Source organism: Hyla sarda, chromosome 5, assembly GCF_029499605.1.
Source record: "Hyla sarda isolate aHylSar1 chromosome 5, aHylSar1.hap1, whole genome shotgun sequence".
NCBI lineage: Eukaryota > Metazoa > Chordata > Amphibia > Anura > Hylidae > Hyla > Hyla sarda.
Window position 1 is genome coordinate 317227157 of NC_079193.1, and position 24185 is coordinate 317251341.

The 24185-nt window shown below is 44.5% G+C and overlaps 1 protein-coding gene across 3 annotated transcripts in view; it reads right to left on the bottom strand.

Annotated features, from left to right (window-relative positions):
• The window catches only part of SNX16 (sorting nexin 16), a 28992-nt gene extending 18569 nt beyond the window's left edge, over positions 1-10423 (bottom strand). For 2 of the 3 annotated variants that reach the window (XM_056522237.1, XM_056522235.1), the window contains exons 1-4: positions 10177-10321; positions 7500-7928; positions 2507-2593; positions 1375-1523 (exon numbers count right to left, since the gene is read on the bottom strand). In XM_056522237.1, the coding sequence (XP_056378212.1) occupies positions 1375-1523; positions 2507-2593; positions 7500-7856 (593 nt within the window). In that variant the 5' untranslated portion in view covers positions 7857-7928; positions 10177-10321. The other variant, XM_056522236.1, reaches the window with a different exon arrangement.
• Positions 10424-24185: the final 13762 nt, after the last annotated feature.

The window sequence follows — 24185 nt, forward strand, 5'->3', positions numbered from 1 at the left end:
CACTGCACACACTGATCTTTTACATTGATCAATGGTTTCTCATAAGAAACCATTGATCAATGATTCTGCCACTTGAATGCTCATGCCTGGATCTCCGGCACTGAGCAGTCATTCGGCGATCTGACACCAGGAGGCAAAGTAAGGGACCCTCCTGCTGTCCTACAGCTATTCGTGATGCCGCGATTTTACCGCGGTGATCCCCAACAGCCCGCTGAGCTAGCCTGGGGTAGTTTAGTTTCACTTTAGACGCAGCGTTCAAAATTGATCGCCGCATCTAAAGTGGAACTAAACTACCCCCGGCTAGCTCAGCGGGCTGTTCGGGATCACCACGGTAAAATCGTCTAAAGGGCTATTAGCCATGGATCCCACTGCTATTAGCCACGGGCTGGGCCCGACCCGCTATGACGCGGGGCCACGCCGTGGCCCCTCGTTATAGAACGGGAGTGGACTCAGGGCATACATATAAGCCCTTGGTCCTTAAGGGCTTAAAGGAGAACTAAAGTGTAAAATACTAATACTAAAATACCATAAGTGTCTGATCGCATGGGGTCCGACAGTTGGGACCCCCCGTGATCTCCCGTACGGGGACCTGGCATTGACGACCCCAGCCACCCCCCGTATACAGCTCTATAGGAGAGATGGGGATGCCGGAACGCTGCATCTCTGCCTCTCCTATAATGATACATGGAGTAGGGGTGTCGGCCGCAACGTCATGCTGTGGCCAACATGCCTCCTCCACGGGGGAGCTGTGGCCCCGTTCAGGAAATTGCGGTTCCAGCGTTCGGGGGTCCAAGCGTTCGGACCCTTTGCGACCAGACACTTATCCCAAATCCTGGGGATAGGGGATAAGTGTCTTACACTGGAGATCTCCTTTAATCTTCATTCATGGTGCAAATAATAAACATAGCAGGGGATAGTAAAGACGGCAGAGCGTTAAGGACAGCAGTTTTGTGCATATTTGTGCACTTACTCTTGCCGACGCTGCAAGAGAAAGCGCGTATAGACGCTCTATTTCATATGTACTGTTTTATGAGATTAGATCTGAAAGTCAATTCGCAATGTTTGCCTACTGTACTAACACAATACAACTCCACTCATCTGTACACTGCACACTATTTTATTTGAGAATAAATAAATCCTATTGGCATTCACTAGAAGAGTGATTCTAGCAGGGATACTGGCATTTCACATCATGCACTAGGGACATTAGGAAGAACATGAAACCCTACAATTACTGGAATCCAGTCCCATATGGATTCTCTCTTTATAGGAAGTGTATGAGATGCCTGCTTTCATGTGGAGCAGATAAGTGCACAAGCCGAGCAGCAGGGGTGCAATGTCATCACATGGCTAGAGGACAGATGTCTGACTTACCAGTTAGCAATGTCCTTGTGAGCTACCAGGTTCTGTAAGAAAGCCTGCAGGCCCAGCTGCCTGTCCTCAAGGAAATCGTATTCATAATTGTCCTTAAACCAGCGTTTCGGTGGAAGCGCGAGACGGAAACCGGGAAACATTTCTTTCAGCTGGTGGGAATTTCAAAGTAAATGTATTAGCAAAGGGTATTGTAATAGCAAAAAGAAAGGAATAACGTTTTCTTTCACAGACCCCATTCACGTGTATATTAGGGTTTTTAAGCCAAAATCAGTAGTGGAACCAAAACAAAAAAAAAAAGCACCAAACAAAGTAAAGAGTATCATGAAAATATTTGCATCTCTTCTGTGTTATATTCCTGATCTTGACTTATAAAAACTGCTGCAACATCCTGACTTATGAACACATAAGTATGAGGCTTTAGTGTGGCCATATACACTTTGAATAGCTGTTGGCCGAACATTCATTCCGACGACAGCAATTTCTCCCAATCTCTCCATACACGTAAATGTTCAGGAAGCCACGATCTACTTTAGATACACTTATGAAATTATGATTGTCTTCCTGGGCACAAGTGTCAAGGAGGCGGGGCCGAGCCGCTAAAGTGGTTAAGTATTGTGTGGGACAGCGTTTCCCAGGCAGCGTGCTTCCAGCTGTAGCAAAACTACAACTCCCAGCATGCCCGGACAGCCTTTGGCTGTCCGGGCATGCTGGGAGTTGTAGTTTTGCAACAGCTAGAGGCACCCTGGTCGCAAATAACACTGGTGTAGTATTTGGATACAGGGCTCAGTGCCTGGGAGGTCAATCATCCAGGACAGGGAGGGGGGACAAGAAAAAGTGAAGTGAATGCATTGCACAATTGGCATCGCTCTAAAGTAAAAAAAAACATTTGACCTTGGGGCCCCGATATATTAGTCAGAACTAGGTTTTATAAGTGGACAAGACTTTGACTATATTTAAATTACTACAGATAGATTTTATAAAATGGCCATTGAAAATATTCATAAATAAATAGTCACACACACGCATATATATATATATATATATATATATATATATATATATATATATATATATATACACACACACACATACTAGACAGCTTGGTCCATAGGTCACAGCAGGTAGAGCATACCTTGTCATTAAGCCGTGAGAAATCAGTGTACCTACGAAACACCACCCAGCTCTCATCCGGGCTTCTTCTCACCAGAACCTTGTATACCTGCCGTTGATAAAGATAAGTCTTAAAACTCAAATAGAATCATGGATTTAGGCTTTTTATATAATTCATTTTATGTGACAACTATAGGGTATACTCCACCATTGCAGCTGCTGCATACGTATGAACCCACGCCTGCATGTGGCGGTCAAATGCTGCTCCTAGTAATACCGGCACTATCGTCTGCCCGCCACTTGTAGGTGTGGGTTTTGTCTGCATGTGGCAGCTGCAACAATAGAACATACCGTTATACATCAGTACAGGGGCTGTTTAAATCATACATGACCTATACAGTTAATGGACGCCATATCGGACGGCATTTGCCACACATAAGGCCCCATTGAAAAATAAAACTGCCTACAATATGTTTACACATTATTTTTGAGTCTATTTTACGGTGTAAAAAACGGCTGCATGCAATTTGTTTTTTGGGCCATTTACAATCCAAAAAACAGCTGTATTTACTTCCATTGCAATTAAAAATAAATAGTTTTCCACCAGAGTTCCCCTTTAACCGTATGAAGGATGTGAACAGCTCTATAGATTTAAAAGGGGTTAATTGGCAGGACTGGTGGGGTTACATCTGTAATATAAAAAGATGTGAGGGAATCAATATACTGCGTAGAGCCACATACACAGCTTATTGCTGGCATTATCAAAGAGATTATCTACACTGCTCAAAAAAAATAAAGGGAACACCAAGATACATCCTAGATCTGAATGAATGAACTAATTGTATGAAATACTTTCGTCTTTACATAGTTGAATGTGCTGACAACAAAATCACACAAAAATTATCAATGGAAATCAAATTTATCAACCCATGGAGGTCTGGATATGGAGTCACACTCAAAATCAAAGTGGAAAACCCACTACAGGCTGATCCAACTTTATGTAATGTCCTTAAAACAAGTCAAAATGAGGCTCAGTGGTGTGTGTGTGGCCTCCACGTGCCCGTATGACCTCCCTACAACACCTGGGCATGCTCCTGATGAGGTGGCGGATGGTCTCCTGAGGGATGTCCTCCCAGATCTGGACTAAAGCATCCGCCAACTCCTGGACAGTCTGTGGTGCAATGTGGCGTTGGTGGATGGAGCGCGACATAATGTCCCAGATGTGCTCATTCGGATTCAGGTCTGGGGAACAGGAGGACCTGTCCATAGCATCAATGCCTTCCTCTTGCAGGAACTGCTGACACACTCCAGATACATGAGGTCTAGCATTGTCTTGCATTAGAAGGAACCCAGGGCCAACCGCACCAGCATATGGTCTCACAAGGGGTCTGAGGACCTCATCTCGGTACCTAATGGCAGTCAGGCTACCTCTGGCAAGCACATGGAGGGCTGTAGGGCCCCCCAAACAAATGCCACCCCACACCATTACCGACCCACCGCCAAACTGGTTATGCTGGAGGATGTTGCAGGCAGCAGAAGTTCTCCACGGCGTCTCCAAACTCTGTCCCGTCTGTCACGTGCTCAGTGTGAACCTGCTTTCATCTGTGAAGAGCACAGGGCACCAGTGGTGAATTTGCCAATCTTGGTGTTCTCTGGCAAATGCCAAACATCCTGCACAGTGTTGGGCTGTAAGCAAAACCCCCACCTGTGGATGTTGGGCCCTCATACCACCCTCATGGAGTCTGTTTCTGACCGTTTGTGTGGACACAAGCACATTTGTGGCCTACTGGAAGTCATTTTGCCGGGCTCTGACAGTGCTCCTCCTTGCACAAAGGCGGAGGTAGCGGTCCTGCTGCTGGGTTGTTGCCCTCCTATGGCCTTCTCCACATCTCCTGATGTACTGGCCTGTCTCCTGGTAGCGCCTCCATGCTCTGGACACTACGCTGACATACACAGAAAACCTACTTGTCGTATTGATATGCCATCCTGGATGATCTGCACTACCTGAGCCACTTGTGTGGGTTGTAGACTCCGTATCATGCTACCACTACAGTGAAAGCACCGCCAGCATTCAAAAGTGACCAAATCATCAGCCAGGAAGCATAGGAACTGAGAAGTGGTCTGTGGTCATTAGCTGCAGAACTACTCCTTTATTGGGAGTGTTGCTAATTGCCTATAATTTCCACCTGTTGTCTGTTCCATTTGCACAACAGCATGTGAAATTGATTATGAATCAGTGTTGCTTCCTGAGTGGACAGTGTGATTTCACAGAAGTGTCATTGACTTGGAGTTACATTGTGTTGTTTGAGTGTTCCCTTTATTTTTTGGAGCAGTGTACCACTCAAATATTTTTATAGGCAGTCTGATAAGTTTAATATCTTCTCAAACCCTGAAGTGAAGATCACCACTAGTAATGCTAAATCTCCCCTGTATTGGCTAAAGGTTTATTACAACAATGGAAAGTATTATCAATTTATCACTGTATGGAGGGAAGTACTGTCTATTACCAGAATACTATGAGGAAATTCTGTTCAGTCCATAGAAAAAGCTCTTAGAGAACAATCACTTCTCCAGTTCTTTGGTCTTTCCAGGTGATTTCCAAATTTGCACCTGTATTATTTATAACATAACATAAAAAAAAAAAAAAAAAAGCAGCACCCCCACCTCCCCACTGAAGAATAGCTGCCTGTTCACACCAGCCTGCTGCCACAGGGACTACAACTGCTACGGAAAGAAATAAAGCAAGAGTCAGGAGTTAGAGGCCCTTCACATATGTGCATTGTCCAGCAGCGTTTCCCTCCAGGGCTGTAAATATAGCAGCGGAGGGAAACTGATCCCATTAATTTGCAAGCAATAGTTCACATTCATTTGGCGTCTCTAGTTGGATGTCCAATGGTGGAACACGCCGCACAGGTACCGGACAGGGGAACACGCTGCATGGTTCAGTTGGGACCAGAATCAGCATTGTAATGGGCCCACCAGGTAAGAATGGCTTAGCAGAAGTCGGAGACTTTCTCTCAGTCCGCACCGCACCTCTGTTTCTTAATTCAGTAGGTAGGGGTCTCAGCAACTGAACCCCAATGATCACAACTTTTGATATGTCTCTATGACATGTCGAAGTTGTGTGAAAGCTTGGGTACACTTTAAGAAAACCACTGACATCTTAGAATGTTGCCCTGTTCTGCCTGCACAATAAATGAAACCGGATCTTATACAACTGAAGCAGTTTTGGCCTCAGTTGCGGTGAGTTTGGGCTGGAATCACTAATCCAGACATACGTGAACCCAGGCTTACTAAACAAATCAAAGAGAAATGAGCAGAAACAAGCAAAACAGCAAAGCGGCTCAAAAACAGGACTATAAAAATATGTAGTGTAGGGGTATCTTAATGAAGGCCCCACTCATACAGATAAGGAAATCTGCATCAGATCCACTACCTATCTGCCTTAAATGGAAGAGAATGGGATTTCTGTAGACGTTGTCAAAACGTGAGATCTCAGTGAGCAGAGGAGTGAAGCATATAATGGCCGGCTTCTCCCAGCTATACCTACAGTTTGATCAAAGCATGACAAGTCTTTGTAAGGCTTCTTTCACAATGCGGTTGTGACACGGCAGTGTGATGTCCGTGAGGGTGCACGGGAGAATAGTGGGAGGAAAAAATACATCATCCAACCTTTTTTCCTCCAGCTTCTCCCATCAGAAATCAACAGCGCCCGACGGACCCATAATAGAAAAGAACATCCATTAAGGCACAAAAAAAAAGTGCCTGACAGAGGTTTGCCCATGGGGCCCAAGATGTCAGATGTTTTCCTCAAGTGTACCCAAGCTTTTCCACAAGTTCTGATAGGTCATAGAGACAAACCAGAGGTTGCGACCAGCTGCTGAGACCCCAAACGATTGTTCAAGTAAGGGACAGAAGTGCAATTTGGACTCCTAGAAAGTCTTAGGCTTTCACTGTGTCCATACACATTCTTAGTGGGTGGCTCAGTTTCCCCATTACGACGCCAATTCTGGTCCCTACTGTCATCAAAGTGACCAATTGGCTCATGCAACACTTGAAGTGTGGACCGGAAGTCACTTTCCCAATATGACTCGTAAGGAGGGAAACAGGGCAGCGGTTTACCCTCACCATCCTAAAGCCAAGAAGATATAACTTTTTCTGGGGCGCTCCGTTTGATCGCAGAGGGTCTGACGGCTGAGACCCCCGCAATCTCCAATATGGGGCACCAGCTACTTAGCCATCCTCGTCGTGCTCTAGCACCCACTTTCCTGGATTAAATCAATTGACGCCCTCTAAGCCAATCACAAGCCGCAGTGATGTCCCGAATGGCTGAGTGGGCACACAAAGAAAGGATAAGTAGCCAGGGCCACATATGGGAGACAGAAGGGGGTCCAAGCAGTCGGTTGGCCCTGGGTTCCTCCTAATGCAAGACAATGCTAGACCTCATGTGGCTGGAGTGTGTCAGCAGTTCCAGCAAGAGGAAGGCATTGATTCTATGGACTCGCCCGCCTGTTCCCCAGACCTGAATCCGATTGAGCACATCTGGGACATCATGTCTCGCTCCATCCATCATGTCTCGCTCCCTCAGGAGACCATCCACCCCCCATCAGGAGCATGCCCAGGCGTTATAGGGAGGTCATACGGGTAAATGGTGGCCACACACACTACTGAGCCTTATTTTGACTTGTTTTAGGGTACGTTCAGACGAGCGGATTTTCCGCACGTATTTTGCTGCGGATCCGCCGCTGAAGGACCTCTATATGCTGCCTTTACATGTGCCTGATCGGAGCGGCAATACGCCGCTATGAGCAGACACACTGCGATGTGCGAGTCGTCGCGTGCATGCGCAGTATACTCACACATCGCGGCAGCTCTCGGCCTAGCACATTGAGCAGGGGGAGAGGCCAAGAAGTGTGCGAGTACATCGCGCATGCATTCATTCAGATCTAGGTTGTGTTCTCTTAGTGTTCCCTTTATTTTTTGGAGCAGTGTATTAGTAATCAGAATATACTCACTGTAAACTTGGCCCTTTCCTCCATCACTTCATACCCCAAGATGGTCGGTGTTGAAGGCCTCTCTTCCAGCTCAGTTGAGTCAGGGACATGTTCATGTGGCACTGGTCGGGAGTTGTACTCCACAGAGGAGTCGAATTTAGTCCTTACCAGGGGGCTGCTACCCACAGAGGACGTACAGCTCAGCTGGTCGGGGGCGCTCAGCTTCTTGCGGCTTCTAGGGGCACCATCTTCAGGCGGCTCCTTGGAGGAGGTTGAGCTTGTAGAGCTGCTTCCGAGGGACGAGCTTCTTTGGCTTCTAGTGGGTACATTGCTTGAAGACGGATTTCCTATTGGCACGGGCACATAAGGGGTCGCCATCTCTGGTTAGCACTGCCGAAGCACTCCACCCATTCATCCCAACATTGTGACCCCTACGCAAATAAGTTCCATCTGTAATATAAAGGAGGAAGTTATATAAAAGGACAATATTACAGGGAAGAAAAAATATATTATATAAAAAATAAAAATAAAAACAAACAACACACAGAAGGCTCCATGATGAACAAAGCCTCCATTCATACACGTACAGGGACAACTGGTGATCTAATGGTGACCTTTTTGTTTCCTCAACCTCACCTGACTGAACACAATCATAACATATAGCACAGCAGAGTTTATCACAAAAAAGTGAGTTATCATTTAGGATAGAGTCACACGGGAAATACGCTGTGTATTCTTCTATGAGCACGCACACAGGGCTATCCAGCGGTAAAGGGGTACTCTGCTGTATCAACTGGCTCCAGAACTTTAAACAGATTTGTAAATTACTTCTATTAAAAAAAATCTTAATCCTTTCAGTACTTATGAGCTGCTGAAGTTGAGTTGTTCTTTTCTATGTAAGTGCTCTTTGATGACACGTGTCTCTGGAAGTAAATCCCCATAGCAAACCTCTTCTACTCTGTGCAATTGCCGAGACAAGCAGAGATGTCAGCAGAGAGCACTGTTGCCAGACAGAAAACAACAACTCAACTTCAGCAGCTGATAATTATTGAAAGGATTAAGATTTCTTAATACAAGTCATTTACAAATCTGTTTAACTTTCTGGAGCCAGTTGATATAAGAAAAAAAGTTTTTTCCTGGACTACCCTTTTAAACAGATTTGTAAATGACTTCTATTTAAAAATCTTAATCCTTCCAGTACTTTTCAGCTGCTGTATGCGCCAGAGGAAGTTGTGAAGCTCTTTTCAGTCTGACCACAGTGCTCTCTGCTGACACCTCTGTCCATGTCAGGAACTGTCCAGAGCGGGAGAGGTTTGCTATGGGGATTTGCTCCTGCTCTGGACAGTTCCTGACATGGACAGAGGTGTCAGCAGAGAGCACTGTGGTCAGACAGAAAAGAACTACACAACTTCCTCTGGAGCATACAGCAGCTGATAAGTACCGGAAGTAATTTACAAACCTGCTTAACTTTCTGGAGTCTGGAGCCAGCTAATAAAAAAATAAATAAAAAAAAAAAAAGTTTTCCACCGGAGTACCCCTTTAAGCGTTTTTCAATTGAAGTCAATGTCATTTAATAAGGGAAAAAAAGGGAGACTTGACACAGATGTATCATAAGGCGGAAATCAGATGCTTATACCTCAAAATACAATACAAAAGAATGTGTGTGTGAACCTACGCCAGTGTTTCCCAACCAGGGTGCCTCCAGCTGTTGCAAAACTACAACTCCAAGCATTGGCTGTCCATGTAGGGCAGTGTTTTCTAAACCGTATGTCTCCAGCTGTTGCAAAACTACAACGCCCAGCATGCCCGGACAGCCAAAGGCTGTCCGGGCATGCTGGGCGTTGTAGTTTTGCAACAGCTGGAGGCACCCTTCTGGGGAAATACTGGCTTAGGCAAACAGTACATACGGGAGCTGTGGATTTGACACTATGCTGTGAATTCCCTGCACCAGGTGAACTTAAGAAAGCCACAAAGTGTGTGACTGCTCTGCTGGAACTACCATAGGGCTGCATAATCACTCTGGTTGTGCAACAACAAGATCACAAGGTTGCGCTGCAAGTAATAATAGTGTATGTGATCATGATGATACACCAGTGTGTCCCAACCAGGGTGCCTCCAGCTGTGGCAAAACTACAACTCCCAGCATGCCCAGACACCCAAAGGCTGTCAGGGCATGCTGGGAATTGTAGTTTTGCAACTGGCCTACCATAGTTAAAATGCAGTGTTTTGGGAGTTGTAGTTTACAACCCACTTGACAGTGTATCAGTGTTCCATATGGTGTCAGCACTACAACTCCCATCATGACCAGACATCTGAAGGCTGTGAAAGATGGGGTTGTAGTTCGGCATCAGACCTCACATTGTAAAATGGACAGAGAGTAACAGTGTTCCCAAATCTGTGGCTCTCCAGCTGCTGCAAGACTACAACTCCCATCATGCCTTAACATCAAGAGGCTATGGAGGGTACGATGGGAATAACACACAGTCCGACGGTCCCATAGTGACATATAGCACAAGCATTAAAAGGGGAGGCCCATGACTGAGCACAGAACAGCACGACGGTATAGGTAGGCGATGCAGCACAGTGATTATAAGGAATCACACATCACCATAATAGATATGGAGCTCACGGGGATATCAGGGAAAGGATACAGATCCCATATAACAGAGCAGTGTAAGGACAGCTGGACACCACACACCTGTAGAGCGGGACTACAGCGCTCCCTCCCTCTGTGCTGCTGCTGCTGGTTGTTGTTGTTGTTGTTGTTGTTGTTGTTGTGGGGTCACACACGGGGTTCACACACAGCACTGACCGCACTCACCCGCTCCGCACACTCATACTGCACTCACCAGCCGGACCGCGGACAGACACAGGACCTTTGATGATGTCACTGTCATGTGATCGGTCACGTGTACGGGAGGGGGCGGGGCGCTGTGAGTCTGTAGGAAGCGTCGGGATGTGGACAGGAAGCAGAGCTGTGTGTGTTGTGTGTGTGTGTGTGTATAATTGTCATGAAGCAGAGTTGTGTGTGTGTATAATTGTCATGAAGCAGAGTTGTGTGTGTGTGTATAATTATCATGAAGCAGAGTTGTGTGTGTGTATAATTGTCATGAAGCAGAGTTGTGTGTGTGTATAATTGTCATGAAGCAGAGTTGTGTGTGTGTATAATTGTCATTAGGCAGAGTTGTGTGTGTATAATTGTCTTTAGGCAGAGTTGTGTGTGTGTGTATAATTGTCTTTAGGCAGAGTTGGATGTGTATATAATTATCATGAAGCAGAGTTGTGTGTGTATAATTGTCACGGAGCAGAGGTGTGTGTGTATAATTGTCATCAGGCAGAGTTGTGTGTGTGTATAATTGTCATTAGGCAGAGTCGTGTGTGTATAATTGTCATCAGGCAGAGTTGTATGTGTGTATAATTGTCATTAGGCAGAGTTGTGTGTGTATAATTGTCTTTAGGCAGAGTTGGACGTGTATATAATTATCATGAAGCAGAGATGTGTGTGCATAATTGTCATCAGGCAGAGTTGTGTGTGTATAATTGTCATGAAGCAGAGTTGTGTGTATTGTCATTAGGCAGAGGTGTGTGTATGTGTTTGTATATATAATTGTCATGAAGCAGAGTTGTGTGTGTATATAATTGTCATGAAGCAGAGTTGTGTGTGTATATAATTGTCATGAAGTAGAGCTGGATGTGTGTATAATTGTCATGAAGCAGAGTTGTGTGTGTGTGTGTATAATTGTCATGAAGCAGAGTTGTGTGTGTGTGTATAATTGTCATGAAGCAGAGTTGTGTGTGTATAATTGTCATGAAGTAGAGCTGGATGTGTATAATTGTCATGAAGCAGAGTTGTATGTGTGTATAATTGTCATGAAGCAGAGTTGTGTGTGTGTGTGTATAATTGTCATGAAGCAGAGTTGTGTGTGTGTGTGTGTGTATAATTGTCATGAAGCAGAGTTGTGTTTGTATAATTGTCATGAAGTAGAGCTGGATGTGTATAAAATTGTCATGAAGCAGAGTTGTATGTGTGTATAATTGTCATGAAGCAGAGTTGTGTGTGTGTGTGTGTATAATTGTTATGAAGCAGAGCAGTGTGTGTATAATTGTAATGAAGCAGAGTTGTGTGTGTGTGTGTATAATTGTCATTAGGCAGAGTCGTGTGTGTGTGTGTAATTGTCTTTAGGCAGAGTTGGATGTGTATATAATTATCATGAAGCAGAGTTGTGTGTGTGTATAATTGTCATGAAGCAGAGTTGTGTGTGTGTATAATTGTCATGAAGCAGAGTTGTGTGTGTGTATAATTGTCATGAAGCAGAGTTTTGTGTGTGTATATAATTGTCATGAAGCAGAGTTGTGTGTGTATAATTGTCATGAAGCAGAGTTGTGTGTGTATAATTGTCATGAAGCAGAGTTGTGTGTGTATAATTGTCATGAAGCAGAGTTGTGTGTGTGTATAATTGTCATGAAGCAGAGTTGTGTGTGTGTGTATAATTGTCATGAAGCAGAGTTGTGTGTGTATATAATTGTCATGAAGCAGAGTTGTGTGTGTATATAATTGTCATGAAGTAGAGCTGGATGTGTGTATAATTGTCATGAAGCAGAGTTGTGTGTGTGTGTGTGTATAATTGTCATGAAGCAGAGTTGTGTGTGTGTGTATAATTGTCATGAAGCAGAGTTGTGTGTGTGTGTATAATTGTCATGAAGTAGAGCTGGATGTGTATAATTGTCATGAAGCAGAGTTGTATGTGTGTATAATTGTCATGAAGCAGAGTTGTGTGTGTGTATAATTGTCATGAAGCAGAGTTGTGTGTGTGTGTGTGTGTGTATAATTGTCATGAAGCAGAGTTGTGTTTGTATAATTGTCATGAAGTAGAGCTGGATGTGTATAAAATTGTCATGAAGCAGAGTTGTATGTGTGTATAATTGTCATGAAGCAGAGTTGTGTGTGTGTGTGTGTGTATAATTGTTATGAAGCAGAGCAGTGTGTGTATAATTGTAATGAAGCAGAGTTGTGTGTGTGTGTGTGTGTATAATTGTCATTAGGCAGAGTCGTGTGTGTAATTGTCTTTAGGCAGAGTTGGATGTGTATATAATTATCATGAAGCAGAGTTGTGTGTGTATAATTGTCATGAAGCAGAGTTGTGTGTGTATAGTTGGCATAAAGCAGAGTTGTGTGTGTGTGTGTGTGTGTGTGTATAATTGTCTTTAGGCAGAGTTGGATGTGTATATAATTATCATGAAGCAGAGTTGTGTGTGTATAATTGTCATGAAGCAGAGTTGTGTGTGTGTATAGTTGGCATAAAGCAGAGTTGTGTGTGTGTGTATAATTGTCATTAGGCAGAGTTGTGTGTGTGTGTGTATAATTGTCATTAGGCAGAGTTGTGTGTGTGTGTGTGTGTGTGTATAATTGTCATTAGGCAGAGTTGTGTGTGTGTGTATAATTGTCTTTAGGCAGAGTTGGATGTGTATATAATTATCATGAAGCAGAGTTGTGTGTGTATAATTGTCACGGAGCAGAGGTGTGTGTGTATAATTGTCATCAGGCAGAGTTGTGTGTGTGTATAATTGTCATTAGGCAGAGTCGTGTGTGTATAATTGTCATCAGGCAGAGTTGTATGTGTGTATAATTGTCATTAGGCAGAGTTGTGTGTGTATAATTGTCTTTAGGCAGAGTTGGACGTGTATATAATTATCATGAAGCAGAGATGTGTGTGCATAATTGTCATCAGGCAGAGTTGTGTGTGTATAATTGTCATGAAGCAGAGTTGTGTGTATTGTCATTAGGCAGAGGTGTGTGTATGTGTTTGTATATATAATTGTCATGAAGCAGAGTTGTGTGTGTATATAATTGTCATGAAGCAGAGTTGTGTGTGTATATAATTGTCATGAAGTAGAGCTGGATGTGTGTATAATTGTCATGAAGCAGAGTTGTGTGTGTGTATAATTGTCATGAAGCAGAGTTGTGTGTGTGTGTATAATTGTCATGAAGCAGAGTTGTGTGTGTATAATTGTCATGAAGTAGAGCTGGATGTGTATAATTGTCATGAAGCAGAGTTGTATGTGTGTATAATTGTCATGAAGCAGAGTTGTGTGTGTGTGTGTATAATTGTCATGAAGCAGAGTTGTGTGTGTGTGTGTGTATAATTGTCATGAAGCAGAGTTGTGTTTGTATAATTGTCATGAAGTAGAGCTGGATGTGTATAAAATTGTCATGAAGCAGAGTTGTATGTGTGTATAATTGTCATGAAGCAGAGTTGTGTGTGTGTGTGTGTATAATTGTTATGAAGCAGAGCAGTGTGTGTATAATTGTAATGAAGCAGAGTTGTGTGTGTGTGTGTATAATTGTCATTAGGCAGAGTCGTGTGTGTGTGTGTAATTGTCTTTAGGCAGAGTTGGATGTGTATATAATTATCATGAAGCAGAGTTGTGTGTGTATAATTGTCATGAAGCAGAGTTGTGTGTGTATAGTTGGCATAAAGCAGAGTTGTGTGTGTGTGTGTGTGTGTGTGTGTGTATAATTGTCTTTAGGCAGAGTTGGATGTGTATATAATTATCATGAAGCAGAGTTGTGTGTGTATAATTGTCATGAAGCAGAGTTGTGTGTGTGTATAGTTGGCATAAAGCAGAGTTGTGTGTGTGTGTATAATTGTCATTAGGCAGAGTTGTGTGTGTGTGTGTGTGTGTATAATTGTCATTAGGCAGAGTTGTGTGTGTGTGTGTGTGTGTGTGTGTGTATAATTGTCATTAGGCAGAGTTGTGTGTGTGTGTATAATTGTCTTTAGGCAGAGTTGGATGTGTATATAATTATCATGAAGCAGAGTTGTGTGTGTATAATTGTCACGGAGCAGAGGTGTGTGTGTGTATAATTGTCATCAGGCAGAGTTGTGTGTGTGTATAATTGTCATTAGGCAGAGTTGTGTGTGTATAATTGTCATCAGGCAGAGTTGTATGTGTGTATAATTGTCATTAGGCAGAGTTGTGTGTGTATAATTGTCTTTAGGCAGAGTTGGACGTGTATATAATTATCATGAAGCAGAGATGTGTGTGCATAATTGTCATCAGGCAGAGTTGTGTGTGTATAATTGTCATGAAGCAGTGTTGTGTGTATTGTCATTAGGCAGAGGTGTGTGTATGTGTTTGTATATATAATTGTCATGAAGCAAAGTTGTATGTGTGTATAATTGTCATAAAGCAGAGCTGTGTTTGTGTAGTTGTCATAAAGCAGAGGTGTGTGTGTATAATTATAACAGTGCTGTGAGTATAATTCATGAAACACAATTGTGTGTAAGGGTCATGCACTAGTTCTGTGTGTGTATAATTTATGAAGCAGAGCTGTGTGTGTAAGGGTCAGGCAATAGTGGTGTTTGTGTGTGTATATATAATTTTCATGAAGCAGAGTTATGTGTGTATAATTCCCATGACTATATGCAAAGAAAAGAAATAACAATGGAGCGCAGCTCGTATAGACAATAGTGAGATGGTAATGTTGGTCCCTTACCGGATGATTATATGCTCAGAGCATAACATCTAATGTTGTCGTGCAGTAGTAACTCAATTATGAATTATGGTCATAAAAATATTAATTATGAAAAATTTAAAATTATCAAAATTATGACCTGGTGAATTGTAGAAAAAGCCGATCAATACAATTCACATCTGAGTCCGACTATTTCCTCAGATATCAACAAGTTCTTTTTATGACAGGATGACATTAACGCTGGATGTCGTTTTGCAATCTATATATATAAAACTCAACATGTGTGTGTATGTGTATGTGTGTATGTGTATGTATGTATGTGTGTATGTGTGCATGTTCCAGCATCACGTCCAAACCCCATTTGCCAGGGGCGGGGTTTATGTTTAAAGTCCCATACAAGTCAATGGGAAATGTATGTTTGCACATAACTTCTGTACGGCTGGAGATATTTCAATAACTGGTACACATATTACGGGTCGGGATAGGAGGACCGGAATAGGAGGTCGGGATAGATGGACTGGATAGGAGGTCAGGATAGGAGGACGGGAAAGGAGGTCGAGATATGAGGACGGGAAAGGAGGACGGGATAGGAGGACAGGAAAGGAGGTCGAGATAGGAGGACAGGAAAGGAGGATGGGATAGGAGGACGGGAAAGGAGGTCGAGATAGGAGGACGGGAAAGGAGGACGGGATAGGAGGTCGGGATATGACAACAATATATGAGGACGGGATATGGAGTCAAAAGCTTCCTCGTTTGTTTATTTTCCTCCCCAACAAGGATTAGGAAGGAAAACCGGGCAACGCCGGGTACTCAGCTAGTATACAATAATACACAGGTATTATAAAAGTATGCTAATTTTTTTGTTACAAGGTTATAAAAATAAACGAGTAATAAACAATGATATATGCAAATGAATATCTGTTCGATATGTTAGTAAACATTACAAGATTGTTAATTGACTACATATAGTAGAACAATACATGTGAGTAGTAAGTAACTTGTTACAATAAAACAAAAACTACTAGGTTAGGAATATCATATAAGAAAAAGGTTACATATCAGTCTGTCCAGAGGAACCTCATGATATTAAGATGGGCATTATCTAATCATAGACGATATGGAATGCTAAATACACTCCCTGCCCCCTTCTAACCAACTACAGATCACATGATTCCAAGAATAAGCAAATCCATCTAAGGATATAAACATGGAAGAAATATAATATACTTCCTCCCCATTCTGGACAATTTTTTATATATAATCTTGGTACGACATTAAGACAAATAGCAATGATATATGATCCTGCTAGACTATATTTTAGGAGGAAGAACTTGAAACAAGTTTCCTGCGGGAATTATACTTATAACACTTAATTTGGCAAGTAGGAATTATATCAATATGTCTAAGCAATTATTTAATGGTTTTGATAGATTATGAGTCTTGATTCTTCTGCAGGTAGAATGAAGTCTCACAATATCCTAAAACTATAATCTCAATATGGAGATAATTAATTATTTTATTTTATCCACATTATCCAAATTGGTCTTAATTAAATGGAATACCATTTTTGTGTCTCTTACCAAGTCTATGTAAGAACCTCACTTCGGCTCTTAGGAAAGCTGAACGGTCTATCTCATCGTCATGGATAGCCATTGGTCTGGTACCGTGTGGGATCTCACATGGCTTTTCTACCTTGTTGGACCTCTTTCCTGTGTGTGTGAGAGAGTTCTTTGTCTTTCTGTCTTTCTTTGTATCTTTGTGTGACTACCATCCCCAACATCTGGTTTACCAGACTTTTTAATTAGTTAGATACACCTCCCTAAATTGGAAATCCCCAATGAATGGAGGTTGGGCGTGTACATATGGTAATGACTATGACATCACTATATTACCCAGAATGCCTTTCTGGTTCGTGTAATGACAACTACCCATCCGATAGGGAGTGCTATTGTATAGGCAATTAGCATCATTACCATTAAGGGTTAACTGTCAATAACTGGTCTTAAACCCACATTCCACACTTGAAGTATGGAGCCCTAAATTATAAGTAGCAGGATTAGCTTCTGACACTTCACATGGTGGATACTCAGACATCTTGGGGCCTACCTAGACATCCAAATTCATTGGAGAGATAAGAATACCATGGAGGTCTCCTTCACACAGGCATGTGAATCTCTCTCTGTGTCTAGTCAAATGAGTAATTAATTGTTAGAATCACATTCACAAGACTGGCTAACTAACCTTGTACAAAGACTCATTATCAAATATACTTGAGACCTTCCCACCAGGTCTTGGGAATGCAAACACTGAGCAATGCTCCCTGTGAGAATCATATATAATATAATACATATATATATATATATATATATATATATATATATACTGATGTCCTTTACAATTCTAACAGTATATGACAATATCATATGTCCTGCTGATTAATATACAGGGTGGGCCATTTATATGAATACACCTTAATCAAATGGGAATGGTTGGTGATATTAACTTCCTGTTTGTGGCACATTAGTATATGTGAGGGGGGAAACTTTTCAAGATGGGTGGTGACCATGGCAGCCATTTTAAAGTCGGCCATTTTGAATACAACTTTTGTTTTCTCAATAGGAAGAGGATCATGTGACACATCAAACTTATTGGGAATTTCACAAGAAAAACAATGATGTGCTTGGTTTTAACGTAACTTTATTCTCTCATGAGTTATTTACAAGTTTCTGACCACTTATAAAATGTGTTCAATGTGCTGCCATTGTGTTGGATTGTCAATGCAACCCTCTTCTCCCACTCTTCACACACTGATAGCAACACCGCAGGAGAAATGCTAGCACAGGCTTCCAGTATCCTTAGTTTCAGGTGCTGCACGTCTCGTATCTTCACAGCATAGACAATTGCCTTCAGATGATCCCAAAGATAAAAGTCTAAGGGGGTCAGATCAGGAGACCTTGGGGGCCATTCAACTGGCCCACGATGACCAATCCACTTTCCAGGAAACTGTTCACCTAGGAATGCTTGGACCTGACACCCATAATGTAGTGGTCACCATCTTGCTGGAAAAACTCAGGGAACGTGCCAGCTTCAGTACATAAAGAGGGAAACACATCATCATGTAGCAATTTAGCTTATCCAGTGGCCTTGAGGTTTCCATTGATGAAGAATTGCCCCACTATCTTTGTTCCCCATATATCACACCATACCATCAATTTTTGTGTTCCAACAGTTTTGGAGGAATCTATCCAATGTGGGTTAGTGTCAGACCAATAGCGGTGGTTTTGTTTGTTAACTTCACCATTCACATAAAAGTTTGCCTCATCACTGAACAAAATCTGCGTAAACTGAGGGTCCTGTTCCAAGTTTTGTTTTGCCCATTCTGCAGCACCTGAAACTATGGATACTGGAAGCCTGTGCTAGCATTTCTCCTGCGGTGTATATAGTAGTATATAGCAGTGTATACGGATACTGGAAGCCTGTGCTAGCATTTCTCCTGCAGTGTTGCTATCAGTGTGTGAAGAGTGGGAGAAGAGGGTTGCATTGACCATCCAACACAATGGGCAGCACATTGAACACATTTTATAAGTGGTCAGAAACTTGTAAATAACTCATGAAAGAATAAAGTTACGTTAAAACCAAGCACATCATTGTTTTTCTTGTGAAATTCCCAATATGTTTGATGTGTCACATGACCCTCTTCCTATTGAAAAAATAAAAGTTGGATTCAAAATGGCAGACTTCAAAATGGCGGTCACCACCCATCTTGAAAAGTTTCCCCCCTCACATATACTAATGTGCCACAAACTTATTAAGGTGTATCCATATAAATGGCCAACCCTGTGTATATATATATATATACAGTGACTCCCCGACCTACGATGGCCCCGACATACGATAATTTCAACATGCGATGGCCTCTCAGAGACCATCGCATGTTGAAGGCAGCATCAACATACAATGCTTTTGTATGTCGGGCCATTGCATAAACGGCTATCTGGCTGCGCTGACTGCTTCAGCTGCCACCGGATAGCTGTTTACGGTGCCCCGTGTTGTCTGTTGATGGTCTTGTACCTGTCCTCGGGGCTCCGGAGCGTCCTCTTCATGATCCCCTCCATCCCCGGCGCTCTCCTTCGTCCTCATTACGTCGCGCGCACGCCGTCCCGTCATCCAATAGGAGCGGCGTGCATGCGTAGTGACGTGATGTTGGCGGCCGAGAGCGAGGATCCCGGGAAAGCAGAGATGTCCGGAGCGTCTGGGGGACGCAGCAACAGCGATGGAGAGCGACATCCAGGGCAGCGGTGATGGGTCTGGAGCAGTGGGGACAGGTGAGTACAGCTTCCTATACTTTACATTGCACGGATCCCTCAACATACGATGGTTTCAACAAACTGTTCGTTTGGAACGGATTACCATCGTATGTTGAGGGACCACTGTATATATACGAGAACTAATGTTCATTCAGAAAATACATAATTAATTTTTGCTATTGCACTCCTTATGGTAAATAAAAAATATTTCTAATATACTTTGTTTAAAAAAAAAAATTTTTGTATGTTTTATTTGTGCATTAAAAAAAGCGCACATTTTCCCCCATCTCATACACAGACTTTGGACCGAAGCTCTAAGACAGGAAGTGCAGCCTGGAGTGCTGAGGGGGGGGGGGGGTGTACTGCATGAATTTTACATATTCCTGTGCTCAGGCTGCAAAATTAAACAAAATAAACTTTAACTCACCTTCCTACGTTCCCCCGTTGCTCTGGTACCGGCCTCACGGTCCTCCGCTGTGCTCCTCTTGCTGCTTCCTGGGGACGGTAACGTCACAGAGCTGTCAGCGTATCACCGGCCGCAGTGATGTCCTGCCTCGGCCGGTGATAGGCTGAGCACACTGTCATGTAAGGAGCTCTGGCTGGGTGAGGCCAGTACCGGAGCAATGGGGGAAAATAGGAAGGGGAGTTAAAGTTTATTTTGTTTATTTTTGCAGCCCGGGCACAGGGATATGTAAAATTAATGCAGTAAAGATGTCCTTTAAGTACATGTTCACCCAATTGAATGGTTGGCTCCCAGTATCTATGTCTGGGGACTGGTTGCCCATTACCTGAAACTACTCTGAAATTAACATCCTCAGGCTCACACAATAAACTAGCATCCCAATGCTGATAGAAAACACGTTTAGATATGGTGGACACCTGTGACCCTGTATCTATTAATGCTTCTAAAGGTACACCTTCTACAATAACTGTTATGAGGGGGCAGGAGGCGACATAAAGTGAGAGTCCTGATTTAGGTCGTTCGGGGGTTGGACCTGATGACTATTTTCCTGAGGGCCGGTCCTCGACCTCATGGTGAATCCGTTTAAATCCCAGCACTGCATTTTCCAATGGCCAGGCTTGTTACAATCGGTGCAAAATGGTCTCTGAGTCCCCCAATATCTATTGGGTGGAGGATTACGGTAACTGGGATTGCGGAGAGCAAGAGCAGGGGCTGGATTTCTAGGCAAGGGCGGTTCACGGTCAGGGGGAGCAGGCCGGGTGGCAAGCTCCTTCACAGCATTAGTCAATTGTTTAGTGTCCTGCCTAACAGTCTGTAGATCTGAGACTGTGGTAACTGGCAGAGTAGGTTGTACTGGGGGGGCAGGGGACAGTGGTGGTATAGGCCGCTTGGCTGTCGCCCCTAGTGGTTCTTGAGCAGGTGTAAGGGGAGCACAAATATCTTCAATCTCAGTCCTGGACTCAATTACTTGGATCGCTAGTCTTTTAAAAGCAGGAAATGACATATTGGGGTTTTGAACTGCTAACATTCTCAGTTGGGCCTTGTCCCACTTATTATGGGCTCCATCAATTAATCTGTCCATTAACACTTTGTTGCCCTGCTTGGAAGTTATACCATCTAATCTTTGGACAGTCTCTGGGGCATTCTGTAGGGCTACAGCATATGCTCTCAAGGTCTCAACTTGTTTTTTTCACCTTTCATACAGCCGGAGACACACCTCTGATGGAGAATGTGACTCAAATACCTGGTACAGTCCTTCAAAGATTTGGTCCACCGTCGCTTTCTCAGAAGCTGGCCAGGTGCAGAACTTCCTCTAGTGCCGGTCCCTGAAGTTGTCCTATTAACAGTTGCACCTGTTGGTTAGGAGGGAAAGAGTAAAAGACAAACAAGCTCTGAATCCTCTCTTTTAAATCCCTTAGGGTGAAGGGGTCTCCATTGTAGGTGGGAAGGACAGGGTTCCCCATGAATACCGGTGGTGTCGCTGGAACACAAGGGTTCTTGATGCTTGCAGGAGCCAGGACACTAGCTGCTGGACCAAGTGGAGGGCTTGCCGCTGGAAATGGAGGGGCGCGGAGGGGGGCTGACGCCCTGTTGATCTGTAGTGCTGGGTTCAGACATGGAATTTTGAGTGCGCTGTCGCTTTAAGAAGAATGAGGTGCATTCCCTTTAAGAGAGCTGAAAAGGTGCTGCAGCGGCTCCAGTTTGGATGATGGGGTAACAACAGCAGACACTTCCCCTCTGTTTTGGAGGTACCCAATGACAGAAGTCTTAACAGCCAGATTTAGACTAGCTGACAATACCGGGATACTGATGACAAACTATGGCACCGGAGACTCTATCCCTATGATCAGTGATGTTTGCAGAACTTGCAGTCCTTACTTGGTGAGCAGCAGCCGGGGATAAGCGCAGCAGCCAGAACTTCCAAGATGGCTGCGTGGCCAGGGAAATTCCTGCTTGGGTCCAGTCAGGAAAGTCTTCCCCTGTGCAACACATGGCGGTCCCTTTGGTTCCTCCTCGCTGGATTGAAGAGGTCACCACTGAGGACTAATGTGGGTGGAGCTGCGACCGCTCACGCGCGTGGGAATCACTGGGCCGGATTAACCCTTTCAGGTACAGGTTTTACACAGGACTGCACAATTCCTTTACTGTTCACAATGGTAGATAGCAATGTTTTTTTCACCTCCCCCTCTATTTCACAAGCGCCTCGCAACAGACAGGTTTCACTGACAAAGTCCTGTACACTTTCTGGCGCAATTTTTGTCGCACTCGTGCGTTTTACTGTACACAGTTCAGACTGGGGCGGCACTTCTTGCATAAGGCGCACACCCGTATCCTGTTCTTGGACGCAAAAGTTGTGAGGGTGTGATGAAGGCAGATTTTATTACCCTAGGGCAGTGCTTCTCAATTATTTTCTGTCATGCCCCCCCTAGGAAGAAGAAAACATCTCGTGCCCCCCGCACGACTGTAAATAGTATCATTTGTCTATAAAATTGTTATAAGTACACCTCTGCATAACACTGTATCTTTATTAACGTATATGAGGCTCTGTACACTGACAACAAGCAGGGCTCTGTACACTGACAACAAGCGGGGCTCTGTACACTGACAACAAGCGGGGCTCTGTACACTGACAACAAGCGGGGCTCTGTACACTGACAACAAGCGGGGCTCTGTACACTGACAACAAGCAAGGCTCTGTACACTGACAACAAGCAGGGCTCTGTACACTGACAACAAGTGGGGCTCTGTACCCTGTGTCCTGTGCCCCTCACATATAATGCCCCATGAGGGGGCAGGACAGGGAGAATTATATGTGAGGGGCACAGGACATGGGGTATTATATATGAGGGGCACATGACAGAGGGGCATTATATGTGAGGGGCACATGTCAGGGGGCATTATATGTGGGGGGCACGTGACAGGGGGCATTATATGTGAGGGGCACATGACAGGGGGCATTATACGTGAGGGGCACAGGACAGGGGGTATTATAAGTGATGGGCACATGACTTTGGGTATTATAAGTAAGCGGCAAATGTCAGGGGGGCATTATTTGTGCATTATATGGGCACATGACTGGGGGGGCCCCTGTCATGTGCCCCCACATATAATGCCCCCTGACATGTGCCCCTCACATATAATGCCCCCCTGACATGTGACCCTGACTTATAATGCCCCCTGTCACGATGCCGGCTGGCAGGTAGTGGATCCTCTGTGCCAGAGAGGGATTGGCGTGGACCGTGCTAGTGGACCGGTTCTAAGCCACTACTGGTTTTCACCAGAGCCCGCCGCAAAGCGGGATGGTCTTGCTGCGGCGGTAGTGACCAGGTCGTATCCACTAGCAACGGCTCACCTCTCTGGCTGCTGAAGATAGGCGCGGTACAAGGGAGTAGGCAAAAGCAAGGTCGGACGTAGCAGAAGGTCGGGGCAGGCAGCAAGGATCGTAGTCAGGGGCAACGGCAGAAGGTCTGGAAACACAGGCAAGGAACACACAAGGAACGCTTTCACTGGCACTAAGGCAACAAGATCCGGCGAGGGAGTGAAGGGGAAGTGAGGTGATATAGGGAAGTGCACAGGTGTAAACACTAATTGGAACCACTGCGCCAATCAGCGGCGCAGTGGCCCTTTAAATCGCAGAGACCCGGCGCGCGCGCGCCCTAGGGAGCGGGGCCGCGCGCGCCGGGACAGAACAGACGGAGAGCGAGTCAGGTAGGGGAGCCGGGGTGCGCATCGCGAGCGGGCGCTACCCGCATCGCGAATCGCATCCCGGCTGGCAGCGGAATCGCAGCGCCCCGGGTCAGAGGACGTGACCGGAGCGCTGCCGCGGGGAGAGTGACGCGAGCGCTCCGGGGAGGAGCGGGGACCCGGAGCGCTCGGCGTAACAGTACCCCCCCCCTTGGGTCTCCCCCTCTTCTTAGAGCCTGAGAACCTGAGGAGCAGACTTTTGTCTAGGATGTTGTCCTCAGGTTCCCAGGATCTCTCTTCAGGACCACAACCCTCCCAGTCCACTAAAAAAAAATTTTTCCCTCTGACCTTTTTGGCAGCTAAAATTTCTTTGACCGAGAAGATGTCCGAGGAGCCGGAAACAGGAGTGGGAGGAACAGACTTGGGAGAAAAACGGTTGAGGATGAGTGGTTTGAGAAGAGAGACTTGAAAGGCATTAGGGATACGAAGAGAGGGAGGAAGAAGAAGTTTATAAGAGACAGGATTAATTTGACACAAAATTTTGAAAGGACCAAGATAGCGTGGTCCCAACTTGTAGCTAGGGACACGGAAGCGGACATATTTAGCGGAGAGCCATACCTTGTCTCCAGGGGAAAAAACGGGGGGGCTCTTCTTTTCTTATCCGCGAACTTCTTCATGCGTGATGAAGCCTGTAAGAGAGAATTTTGGGTCTCTCTCCATATGATGGAAAGGTCACGAGAAATTTCATCCACAGCGGGCAGACCAGAGGGCAAGGG